At 38.9% G+C, this 13,057-nt stretch overlaps 1 protein-coding gene across 9 annotated transcripts in view; it reads left to right on the forward strand.

Annotated features, from left to right (window-relative positions):
* The first annotated feature begins 9,041 nt into the window (after positions 1-9,041).
* The window catches only part of rap1gapa (RAP1 GTPase activating protein a), a 90,872-nt gene continuing 86,856 nt past the window's right edge, over positions 9,042-13,057 (forward strand). For 2 of the 9 annotated variants that reach the window (XM_017487492.3, XM_017487493.3), the window contains exon 1: positions 9,042-9,236. In XM_017487492.3, the coding sequence (XP_017342981.1) occupies positions 9,193-9,236 (44 nt within the window). In that variant the 5' untranslated portion in view covers positions 9,042-9,192. The remainder of the gene's footprint in view (positions 9,237-13,057) is intronic. The other 7 variants (XM_017487497.3, XM_017487501.3, XM_017487495.3 and 4 more) reach the window with 5 other exon arrangements.

Consider the following 13,057-nt stretch of genomic DNA (forward strand, 5'->3'; position numbering starts at 1 on the left):
ACTAAAAAGCTTCATTACAGTAACACTGAAGGGAGATTGGTTGCAAGGTGAAAAATCACGTTACTAGTTGGAATGTGAATTTGATATGATGGGTTTGCAATCAAATGAACTAAATGTCAATGGAGATGCACTCACCAACAACTTTAATAGAAACACCTGCAATTGTATCAAGCAATCATGTGGCAGCATTACAGGTCAGGAGCTTCTGATAATGCTCACATCAGAATAGGAAAAATGTGATCTCAATGACTTTGGTCAATGGTTCTTGGTGCAAGACTGGCTTGTTTGAGCTTTTCAGAATCTGGGTGACTGAAGATTGGAAAATGACCAGGTGACATTTTTCCAATTTCCAGCTGTCCAGTTTTGGTGAGCCTGTGCCTGCTGTAGTCTCAGATTCCTGTTCTTGGCTGTCTTGGAATCTGATATAGGCTTCTACTTTTGTAGCCCATCTGCCTCAAGGTTTGTTATGTTATGTTATGCTATCTGAGATGCTTTTCTGCTCACCATGGTTGTGGTTATTTGAGTTACAGTATCCTTTTCTGTCAGCTTGAACGAGTCTGACCATTGTCCTTTGACCATCTAATGTTATGTTATCTAGTTATTGACCTTTTGAACAGCTGAGCAGCATGAGAACTATTATTGCACAGGAGGAAATTGTTAAGTTACTCAAATTACTGAACAGACAATTATGTGTGCATATAAATGTTCTGTTGAACTACAAATTCTCAAATACTGTAACTTGTGTCCATGCGTCACTTTTGCAACTTTTGTTTCTTCTGAACAACTTTTGAATGTGCTCAGGTCAAATCATGCCTGGAGACTTAGAAGGTCATGGCATGATCAGTATTCTTTGCAGAATATTTTTCTGTTGATTTTGCATGTTTTGGATTGTTCTATTGTTGCAGAAAACCAAACAACCTTAAAGAGATTTAGTAACTGACCTAGCATTCTTCTTGAGCTTTTCTTCTGTCCAAGTATGCCTGATGAAGTCAGAGACACTAAGAAACTAATTTGGCTTTATTGGAATTATGCCCAGCATATTAACAGGACAAATATTTAACCTCAGTCTGTGTTTGTGTAATGTACAGCCTTTTTAATGAGACCCAAATACAGCATCAGGTCTTGAAGGACCGCAGAACCCTTCTCACACAGAGTGTTGCAGCAACCAGAGACGTTATGTAAGAAGCAGCTCTAAACACATAGTCACATAGTGTACTCCATATGCAATCTAAAGCTTAGTTCACATCAATAAATGATGTGCGAAACAGTTTGTAGTGCTAAGAAACCATTCACTCTTTGAGATCTGACCCAGCTATCACCTCAGAAATGCAGTGCATATACGTGTTCTGCTTTAGCATGGCAATATGAAAACGAAGAAAAGAAAAACAAAGGACCCAGCACACATAAGATGCTAAATATTTCCCGCACAATTTCTCTTTGAATATTACCTCTCAACCCATGTTTGAGCCTCCTCCTGCATTCTAAATATGGCCCAACCTGGCTTTCTTCAATCAAGCGTCTGTGCTCTGGATCGCCTTGGGCAGGGTGCTCATCATGGTGCAGTGTAAATATTATCATGTTATTAATCTTCCACTCTGAAGCGTAGTAAAGAACCAAGCAACCTTTTACAGGTCCTGGATCAACAGCCCATAAACAGCTGCTTTGCTGTCTACTTTTACAATTTTTGCGCAGTGAAAATTATTACTCTTGCTGGAACATTTGCTCTGTTTCGTCATTGCTCTCGGGCAGTCTGATCAAGTACTTTCCAGAACTGTTCAATTCCTGTTGCTTCTGTGTGCATGCCACATCTTTAGAAGGCCACCATTTCTTCTAAGTCTGCCTCCAGTAAAGTTGTTGATTTCACTTTGGAGCTTGACAGCGTTTCTGTAAAACCAAAAGCTACAGTACTGTTATGAACTTTGGTGTAACCAGTTAAATCATTTGTTATTTACGTTAGCTGTGTTAAAGCAATATTGCACGAGTAAGAGTGTTTTTATACTAAATATCAACATGGATGTGATTTGGCTTGGCTGAGTGGCATAACTAAATGTTGTTTATCCCAAAAAAGCAACGCTCACTTTATAGCATGTAGGCTAGCTAGCTCACAATGATTTGTACATTCATGTTAAAGGTGCTTCCAATGAAATTGGCTTCCCTTCTTCCTTTTCATCCTCATCTGACAAGTTGTCATATTTTAAGTAAAAAGTTATATTCATGAAAAATGTATCGTTTGCAATGTCCACTGATTATGTCACTTAACTTTATGTGACGAGCGGAGTGGATTCAAACAGTGAAACAGTGTGATTATACTAAATATAAGCACTCTTGTAACACCGCTCGACCAATCTAATTAGTGGACCGGAGTGTTATAATTAGTGAGAAATTTGTTTTTCTACATGTTCAGTAGCATTGCTGCCTCACAGCTCCTGGGTCCCTGGTTTGATCATGAGCTCAGGATACTCTCTGCACAGAATTTTGAATATGTTTCACCAGGTTCTCTGGCTTCTTCCCATGGTCCAAAAACATGCAGGTAGGCAGATTTGCTACACTAAATTGCCTGTAGGTGTGAAAGTGTCTGTATGGTACCTTGCAATTGACTCGTGTCCCATCCCGAGTGAATTCTCCCTCTTTGCTCGCAGTGTTCCTGCCACAGGCTCTGGATCTACACAACCCTGACCAGCATAAAGTGTCTACTAGAAATGAATATTTTCCCTTTTCAGTAAGTGTGCCATTCGGGGCCTGCCTCATAATACAAGGCGGCTTTTTTGGTGTGGAGTCTCTTAACCTCTGTTTTCTAAGAATTGCACAGGTTCTTGATTTGTTGTCTCCCACAGGTCAGGGTTGCACATAGGCAAATTTGGTCATTGTTTTTGAGTCAAATTGAGTTCATCATATCGGAGATATATGAAAATATGTGTAGTCTGACATGTGTATACTGTATGTGTAGCCTTTTAATACCTGCCTTCATTATTTTTTAAGCCATAGAGAATCGCTCACACAACACTAGAGAAGCCTGACTTTAGCTGAAGTGATAGTCATCTAAAAATCCAGATTTTCCTCAGGGTAATGATTGTCACTTTGGCCTTGTGAGTTCTAGCAGTAATATTTTCATCAAAGGTGCAAATTGTCATTGGTGCAGGACAGCTGAATTGTCAGTGGGGGAGATGAGGGAGATCATGAAAGGCTCTGCTTCCTCCAGGAAATGTGCTCTGAATTTGTCAGCTCTATGATTTGTAGTATTAATCCTCACCATCTTGATGTCTGTGAATGGTTAGTCCTGTCGATTGCTGAAGTTGATGTCGGCTGTGTGAAATTAAAGTCATCTGTAAAGACCAAGTCCTTCTCTTGCTTACAGTGGGTTCATTGCGTACTCACTTACTTGCCAGTGGTGGCTGTTTGCATAATTGAGTTGACAGCAAGGATAAAAAGGAAGCATGAGAGCAAACACCATTGCCTTACTTAGAGCTAGACTTTGAATAAATCTTTTAGCTGTCCTACATGGATTCCTCTACACATCATTTCATTTTATGTTGTATGTTGAGTGCTCCACTACGACGAGTTACAACATGACCAGCACAGAATTCTTTGTTGAGTAAATTGCTGATGGCCACTTTCATCCTCTTTATGATAATTTTGTTTATTAGGACTTTTCCTAATAATTGATTGCAAGCAGCATGATACCTTCATGGTTGTTCGTGTTTTGTAGGTCACTTTTTCTTTTTGCCAGGGTTACCCAAAAAGCTTTCCATAAAATCTGCAGGTGTTCTGGTTGTTTTTTCTTTCTTTCTTTTCAAGAGTAAATTGACAAGTCTCTTTGGATTTTTTTTTTTTTGTTTGGTTTCTTCATTGTTCATCATGAATTCTTTACTAGTCTGCAATCTGTTAGTGGGTCCACACTGGAGCTCTATCTGTTCTTTCCTGAGGTCCAAGGTTTCTTTATCTGCAGAAGGTGGTGATAAGACGCTGCATCTGCAGATGGAGTACAGATGGATTGTTTGATAGTAATATGTCCTACCTGGCTTTTAGTTCGAGGCTTTGATGAAACCATGCTGGCCTTAGATTCTTGTATGTGGACATGTGTTGCCTCCCACCAGTTTGTTAGTTGTGCATAGGTTGTGCATATCCAAACCATGTCTTCATATGATATCTTACTATCCTCTATTGTCTGTAGCAATTAGGGGTTTAACGCAATTCCACTATCTGTTTTATGCTAGATATAACTGTATATGTATCTATAACTGCTGTGGCCTAAACCTGAAAGGTGTATTATTATTATTATTATTATTATTATTATTATTATTATTATTAAAAGTGAAGGTGAACAGGAAAACATGAAAAAATATAAAAATTCTTTTAAAAGTATTCGATTCATTTTTTAGACTCCAGAAGTGATATGCAAGACTGTGCACAGTGTGTGGTTTGTGTAAGGAGGCTGTATGGATCAGTGGCTCAGCAAAGAAGTGTCATCTTTAAAAAGGAAACGGAAATCATATTTGAAGAAGTGTCCACACAATGAGCACAGGCACATTGTGATACAGAGGTTTGAGCAACTGTGAGATTGCTAAGACCAGGCCAAAACAGAGCCTTAAAGAAGCTGAGCAGGGTGAACTTCCATGCATTCACGAAAGAGACAAGCACGACTTTGCACTCAAAATATAGCCACCTCCTATTCGTTTCTGTATGTGTAACTATTTACTGTAGAACACATTATCTGTTCAAACCGAATAATGATTTTTTAAAAATGTACATCTCTAGTACCAATGTTTGCATTAAAGCCATAGATCAATGCATTTGTCTTTTTCTTTTTGCTGATCCACAATGTCCTATAGTCTGCTGTAAAAGTTGTTTGATAGCTTCTTCTTTGTCATTTGTTGGATTGTACCACTGCACAATGTTGACTTGTATGTTTTTCATCTCAGTTTCAAATGTTGCTGGGAGCTTTTCCCCAGTTGTGTGCAATATTAGATTCTTTGGTGCCTCAAAGTGTCACCACCTTCCCCATTGACAGTCCTGCTCTTCACCAGTGACATAAGCTATAATAACCTTGCTACACTTTTTGGAGGGTGTTTGTTATAATGTGAGATGCCTGATAAATGTGTTTATTGGGTTTTAAATCAGATTTACCTCATATGTTTGTTAAAGTTTCTGGTGAGCTTTGAAGTGATGGATTGTGTCTTTATGAAGCTCGAAAACAGCGTCTTGTTCGCAAGCAAAAATCACACATTGTATAATAATCCTGAGTAAAGATCAGTGGTCTTAGAACACATATATCGTGATGTGCTTCCTGGCAGCCGATTTAGCGCCACTGCAATCAGAAACAGCTGACAACAAATTTCTGACAGTGTCAGAAAGTTTTAATTAAAATCTCTGAGTGTGACCACTGCTATGATGCTTGTCTAAAAGCCCCCAATAGGAGGACGACAAAGGATGAAATGTTTGAGCAAGTGATCATTTAATATACTGACTAGCTCACCTGATATTTTGTGATTCTTAGGCATATATATCCTGATGAAGTTTGACTTGAGCTGCTGGTGATGCAGGCAATGAACTACTCGCTGTGTATTTACTTCCTTAGTGCAGTATGAAGTGCAGATCTATGCCATTCTCCATTCAGGATCTATGAAGTGAGCTGCACGTCTTGGAATTTATACTGGACCACATGTGTTGGTAGAAAAAAAAAATATAGATGCTTCGACATCTGAGCGAACCATATAGTAGTCATTTCTAACGGCATTTCCAGCAAGTACTAAAAATTATATGTTTGATCAGGGGTGTTAGCTGGACTGTTAATCATCCGGGGCTGAGCCCAGACACTTCTCCATCAAAAAACTTTAAAAAACATATTGTACTTCTATTTTTCTTGCATGTCAAGGCTATTTGCTTACAAAATGTGAAAGTTGGTCAAAAAGTTGGATTTAGCATAAAACTTGCCTTGGTTGTTTGTAGGATTACCAGACCGATAAAATCTAAAACTTTTAGGCTATCTAACATGAGTCTAAACTAGTTTGGTGTCGCTAGCCAAGGGGAGGCACAACTAAGCTATCATTGTATGGGTTTAGCTGCTACAGTGCCGTGCAAAGTATGTTAAATGTCCTATAGACATTTGCACACCTTGTTTTCCTGCTCAGCATGAGAGGATATATCAGTTTATATCCATTTTTCCCTTACACTAACTGACTGTTTGGCATTAAGACATGAGTATTTCCCTGTATTTTCCTGTAAACCATGTAGATAAAGGATGAAGATAAACTATTACACTCAACACATTCACTGAAGATACAAAATGACATCATCGTCGTCTTCTTTTACTGACATTCATTTACGTAATAATACTCCAAGGGGAGTATTATTCAGGGCTAAAGAAAAAATCTTCGGGGTTACAGCTCCGAATGGCCAGGTCAGGTTACGCCCCTGTGTTTGATGCTCTTATATATGACATGGTCAGCTGAGTGCATGCTGTTTAATTTTTCTAGTGAATGTAAGATATGGAAATTTGCTTTTGCACCACTGAATATTCATGAAAAGTTTGGTAATAAAGTTTTCAATCTTCATCTGAATGCCAAACACCCCCTCCACCTACCATCCCCAACTACCACAAGGCAGAAAGGAAGGCCTGTTCCTGAGGAATCTGAGCTTCAGTGTCCTTGTGGAAGTCTGTCTGCCAATCTTTTTCTGATAGAAGGGTAAAAAGCATGCCAGTGAGAAGCAAACAGGAAGTGCTCGGTCTTGTTTTGTTTTTTTTTGTTTGGAGCAAAAGCGTTGAGCTGGTATTTTGGCAGAAAGACGTAATGCAGTAGAAGAGAGACAGAAAGAGACAGAGAGATAGAGACAGTAGAGTTGGACATTATGATTTACTTTATTAAGCCAGTTCTTTCTAACTACCAATTTAAAGTGATTGAATTTTGTTGGTTTGATTCATGAACTCATTTGGTTCATGGAAAAATGACACAGGTTATCATATTTCATTATTTTATATTGTCTGTATTTATCTAGTTATGAATCTTTCATTTATGTGATTATCGAACCAGAGACCATGTTTACAATTAACAACCCATTTTAATAGCATATAGTGTAGCTATGCTAAAATAAAATCTAACGTATAGAAGAACACTGCATTACTGACCAGAACTAAACTAAATAACTATCTATTTTTGGCTAAGCAGCACTGTACACTACCATGCTAGTTATATGTACATGGCCACTATCTCTCTCAGCTTATAACAACAATATAAATTATTACAATGTAAGAGATTTTATGGAGAATATCTCCCTAAGAAAGATGAATCTTTTGGGATACAATATTTGTATCCTTTTGGTTTTTGTTATGTATTGAATGTAACTGAATGTGAATACAGTGTTCGGGTTGAACAGATAACGTGCCCTACATGAATACAAACACAGACATGAATAGTAGGCGGACTATTCTTTTTTTTTTTTTTTTTTTTTCTTTTTTCAAGTAAGCTTGCCAAAAAGCTTTAGACTGGGTGCATTGGGACTGAGATCCTGCAGGGTGAAACAAAAAAGTTGCACAAGCACAAGGTTTTTACTTTCATGTGGAACTTGAAAAGACAGCTTGTGGAAGCTTATGGACAGGTTTGCCAGGTTTCAGCAAAGTCTCACGCCAACTCAAAAACTGTCCAAAAAGACTTGAAAGTAACCAGAATGTTGAAAGCTGTTTTTTTTTTTTTTTTTTTTTTTTTTTGTCAGTGGTTTGCTCTAGCAGCCTGACCTAAATACTGCTTTACTCAAACTCCATATTTCTGTAGAAAGCAAATTAAAAAAAAAAAAAAATAGGCCTATGCTTATATTTATTGACCCATGCTAATGAAATACCACTTAAAGGACCTCATTTTGACTTGCAGCAGCACTGTGTCCCAGCTTGATAAGTAGATTCTGATAGTGAGTCCAGCAAACTGGAATGTAATAAACCCCAAAACCGAATTGAGGGGGGTGGGTGGATGGGGGGGGGGGGGGGGGGGGGGTCGGGCATTGTTCTTTTGAAACAGGCACTTTAGATGACGGTGTCTGGTTCAAGATTTGAGTGAAGTTATTTTCAACAGATTGTTAATTTGTGAGTTAAACATGACTTATTTATTCAGCAGCCCTGTTTGTTTTTCAGTGTTTTCCGATGCTTCCAGGGCATAGTGGTAGGGTTCTCATCAAAGAAAAATGAAAGAAAGAAGCAACCTTTTGGTACAGACCACACCCACTTTGGGTTTCTGAATTTGAAAACAGATATGAATATTTTGAGCACTTAACAAATAGACAGATATAGATACATTGTTTTACATCCCTAACATACAAGGATGTGCAAAGAGACTTTTGAAAAAGATTGTGTAATAAACTTTCCACCACTTGTGTGTTTTTAAACAGTTGACTTCAGTAGAACTTCTATCTTACTATATCTAAAATAACACATATTACGAAATAATACACAAAATTACTTTCACTTTCCTCTGTTCCTGGTTGATTTATTGCAAATGTGCAAGCATAAAGGGGAAATAACGGCCTACAGCGGGTGTCGTGAATCGAGAACTTTGTTTAGCAAGGCAGTGACTAAAGGAGGAGACAATTCCCGCTTGCTGTGTTTGTTCCTCCCTTTTGTTTGGCCAGCTGGTTTTTGAAATGATTTGTGAATGTATCACTATTTTATTTAATGTACTTTAGATGTTCTGCCTTTTCTCTTTAAAGCCATCTCTGTTTTCTCTATTTTCTGTCTGTTATTTGTCTTCTGTCTTGGCATTAGTGTCATTAATGGTAGCAATCACCTATATTCTGAAACTCTCATTTACATTATTTAGAAAGTCGGGTTTGCAGAGCTTCTTTACAGAGCCTTTTCAGCTATTGGTTACCGGAGGCTAAAAGTGGTCGGTGGAGAGAGAAATAGAGGAAAGGGAATATACATACGAAGAGAGGTAGAGAGAACGACAGGAGAGAGAGAGAGGCAGACAGGGAGGGAGGGAGAGAGAGAGAGAGAGTCAGGGGAGTGGAAGAGAAGGGACACACACACACACACACACACACACACACACACACACACACACACACACACACACACACACAAACACACTCACACTCATGCTTGGCCACTCTCGGTTCAGTCCGGTGAGACAGGCATAGTGCCTCCATCTCAGTGCATATCTCTGTTGATGTCTGTGTGTCTCTAATGCTGAGCTCAGCCTGTTTACCAAGATGGCTCAAAGGAAAAGGAGTTTTACTTTTGGAGCATATGGAGGGTAAGATAAACTACCATTTTTGTTTTCTAAATCACATGTTTTTAGTGTCTGTTCACAGTTTGTGTATGCTGTGGAGTAGAATAATGGCTGTCCCCAGTCATTGTCCAGAGATTTTTTTTTCCCATGCTGAAGGAAATACCATTCATGCTTAGCTTGGTTTAACATGACATTAAATACACTTGTACCAGTCTTAATGTGTCATCAGTGGCAAACATGGACGCTTCTAGCATATGCTTTAACGCAGGCCGTGATGATTGGCCATCATGTAAGGATGAAAGTCTTTAAAGCCCATCACAGCAGTAGGTATAATTGAGTCTGGATTAAATTAGTCTGCGCAGCTGTTTGTAGCAGATAGTGACAACCAGACAGACCTGCTAACTGGTCAGGTAGCGTAACACAATCACATGCTGTTTACCTTCTCAGCCAGTCCATCTGGTTAGATTATGTCCCTCTTGAGTTGTTTGTTAACTCACCAGAAGAAGGCACCGTTAAGTGGGATTTGAGATTGACACATGTACAGACAGCAGGAGACACTCACACATCAGCAGGCTCCAGGAGACCCTGAGCAAAATTCTTCTGTCTGCTCATCTATGGAGGAGTATCCCACTTGAGTCAACAGGTGCAAGGCTACCGATTCTGAATGCTGTCTCATCAAGGACAAGTCCTGTCTGTTCCTGTGCCTGTGGCTGGAATGCTGATGAGAGAACAGCCACTGTCCCAACCGACTGACCCTGAAATACAGAAAAAATTACTGCCTGTGAAAGGGCAACTCTTCGTTCATTGGGATTTTTGCTCATGTTGTCAGACATTGTTTTGGCAAAAGATCACCATATAGATTCTCTCCCTTACTTTTTCAAAAATTCAGTCTTTTGACCTTTAAATGGGTGTTTTTTATTTCCAGTCCCAGTGGGTGATAATCTCTGTAAAATGTCATCTAAGAAAATTGCATGCTGTTGTAATATATTTGCTTTCCAACGTACATGATGTGCAGTGTCTTGACTTAAAACACGTTGCTATCATCCACTTCGAATCTGAAGTAAAACAGGGAAGACAATTTTGTATTAAGGAACCTCCAAGGCAGAAGTGTCTTGATTCATTCACATATTTAGCATGCTTGCCATTTTCTGTTTCATATGGCCGGTCGTGCCTCATTTCATGAACTCTTAATGGAGCTACAGTGTGCCTAGGATTTGGCCTAGACCCAGAAATGCTCAACCCCCGCTTTCTATCTCTCACTGTAGCATAGCACCTATACCAGGGCCAGACAATCTGGGAACTAGCTGATTGGTTGACTCACACCAAGTCTTTGTCTGCTGTTACTGCCACAATGCCAGTGGTTAAAAAGCCCAGCCATGTGTGGACCTTTTTTCAGTAACAGCCTTGTGGAAAAGGACATTTGTTGTATTGAATCTAGTGTAGCCAGTCAGTCATTCTAAGAATTCAGCACATTCAGTTGACTTATTTCAGATGATTCTATTAAAAGGAACCCCAACTATGTTGGCTTATTAGATGGCTTATTAGATTAACGGTGACATCTGCTATATAAATCCACTATACAAAACACTCTAGATATCAGGGTTTTTTTAAAATACTAAACGTCCGTGCACTCGTAGGCCGCCATTGCTGTTTACGTTGCAATGCATTCTGGGTAGTGACGTCAAATAGTTGCAACGGTCTTGATTCTCCATTGGAACCCGGGTGCAACATAAGCGAGGAGGCTAATATAGAAAACGTTACTCAAAATGTACATCAAAATGAAGATGATCAGAGAGGTGAGGAGGCGAGAGTGGGGCAAAATCAATGATGTCTGTGTATCAACTGTAGCATTTGTTGTTCAAGGTAAACATATGGATTAAACTATCATTTTATGATGAAACATTCTAATATCAGTAATTTAAAGATTATCAAATATTATCTCGCTGTCATATACTTTATCCTGTTCAAATTTTCACGGCCGGCCAGCGCACCGTCACCATGTTATGAGCAAATCTACACAGCTTCTGTATGTCCGAAGGTACTCATATCTTTGGAAAGTTAAGATTATTGTGATTCGATTGATATAAACAGTTTTGAGATACAATCACAACCGCAGCTACAATCAATGTCTCTGTCAGACCACCGATATACAAACAAGCACTTATGAAATGGAAGCAACTCACCTCATATGAAGCCTCATAGTAATCCACTGATCCATAACATCCTGACAATAACAGCCTTGTTACACTGGCAAAGGTCCAAACAATCCAATTATGTAAAAATATTTAGTCCACCTTTCAAAAGAGACCACAACCATGCATGTGCTCTAAATGGTTCAAGACCAGCTTTAATTTTACTTGGCTAGGCGTTTTATGCTAATTTTACAGGAGATTTACGTTATGAGAATATACAGAAAAACACACTAACAAGATGTTTACAGGTTTGATTATATTTACAGATATCCCCTGTGTCACAGCACACAAGAATTAGAAAATTACAGCCAAAAGTAGCACACTGTGGCATTCTTTTCCTGCTACGGGGTGTAGTAGTAATTCTTTTGACAGCTCAAGTGCAACCATTTTACGTCATCAACGTAAAGAGTAAGAGTGCACTTCGCATCTCACGTAATGGCGGCCTCCATAGGTTAAAATATGTATTAAATATCAAGGATTTTTAAAGTAATGAAAATATTTCATGTGTTTCTAACAACGTATTTTAGTAGGAGAGGGCCGTTATTGGGTGTTAAGGCCTGGCAACCCTGTCCACATAGTCTGGGTTCCTTTTAAGGCAATGGGAAATACAGAATACAGTGGTGAAGAACAAAAACAATTGTTATGTACTGTTATTGTTATATACTGGCATATATTCGAATATCCAGTAATGGTAAAATGATTTAGACACTCTACATACAAATTGCAAAAAGCTTATCTTTGTTGTGCAGGGTTGAGTTAGTTGTGGCCCAATTTTGATACATATATGTAAATTTTTACCAGCTGACTTTTTTTTAATTTTTTTTACCAGTGTTTAATTTTTTATTACAATGTATTATCTAGTGCTCATTTGAATTTAAATGGTAAATGGTCTTCACTTACAGCATATAGTGCCTTTTTAACCTTAGTGGTTCTACAAAGCTCTGTACACTGTTCCCCATTCACCCATTCACACACACACTTGTACACCATGCAGTGTGCTAGCCTGCCATTGGGAGCAACTTGGGGTTCAGTGTCTTACAACCAAAGACACTTCGGCATGTGGTCTGGGGATTGAACTGCCAACCTTGCGATTAGTGGACAACCCGCTCTACCACTGAGCCACAGCCGCCCCTTTAAAATGCTGTGATTTCTACAATACTACTTTATTCTAATAAATAACCTTGACTTCAAAGTTGAAGGTCATTTTAGATCCAGCGTACAGGATTATAGAACTCAACAACAGAAATTTCCACTTCACTTATTTTTAGACTACACTTCATATCTCAGTGTTGTGCCAGAGACATGTTGATTTGACTGTTGATTGTTTTGATTTTCAGTTAAAGAGCAACAATTCATGGCGCTATGGGATTCCTGAAAGCAAAGCTACATTTCAGCTATTCTAAAAATGAAGTCAAACTCATCACTCAGTGTTATCTGAGCAGCACAGGCACATGCACATGACATTCTTCTTGTGCTTTTGTGTGACAGGTGGCAATGAGTCTCAGGGACGCTCGTCATGTTGCGCAACATGGTGTTATGTTGTGTTAAAAGTCAGTGACGGGGTCAAACGCTAATGCAGGCTGCTGGTGTAGTGTAACAGCATGAAATAAATACTGGATGTTTAGGAGCATTTATTTATGTGGCTGTCATACT

The sequence above is a fragment of the Ictalurus punctatus genome, chromosome 15 (genome assembly GCF_001660625.3).
Source record: "Ictalurus punctatus breed USDA103 chromosome 15, Coco_2.0, whole genome shotgun sequence".
NCBI lineage: Eukaryota > Metazoa > Chordata > Actinopteri > Siluriformes > Ictaluridae > Ictalurus > Ictalurus punctatus.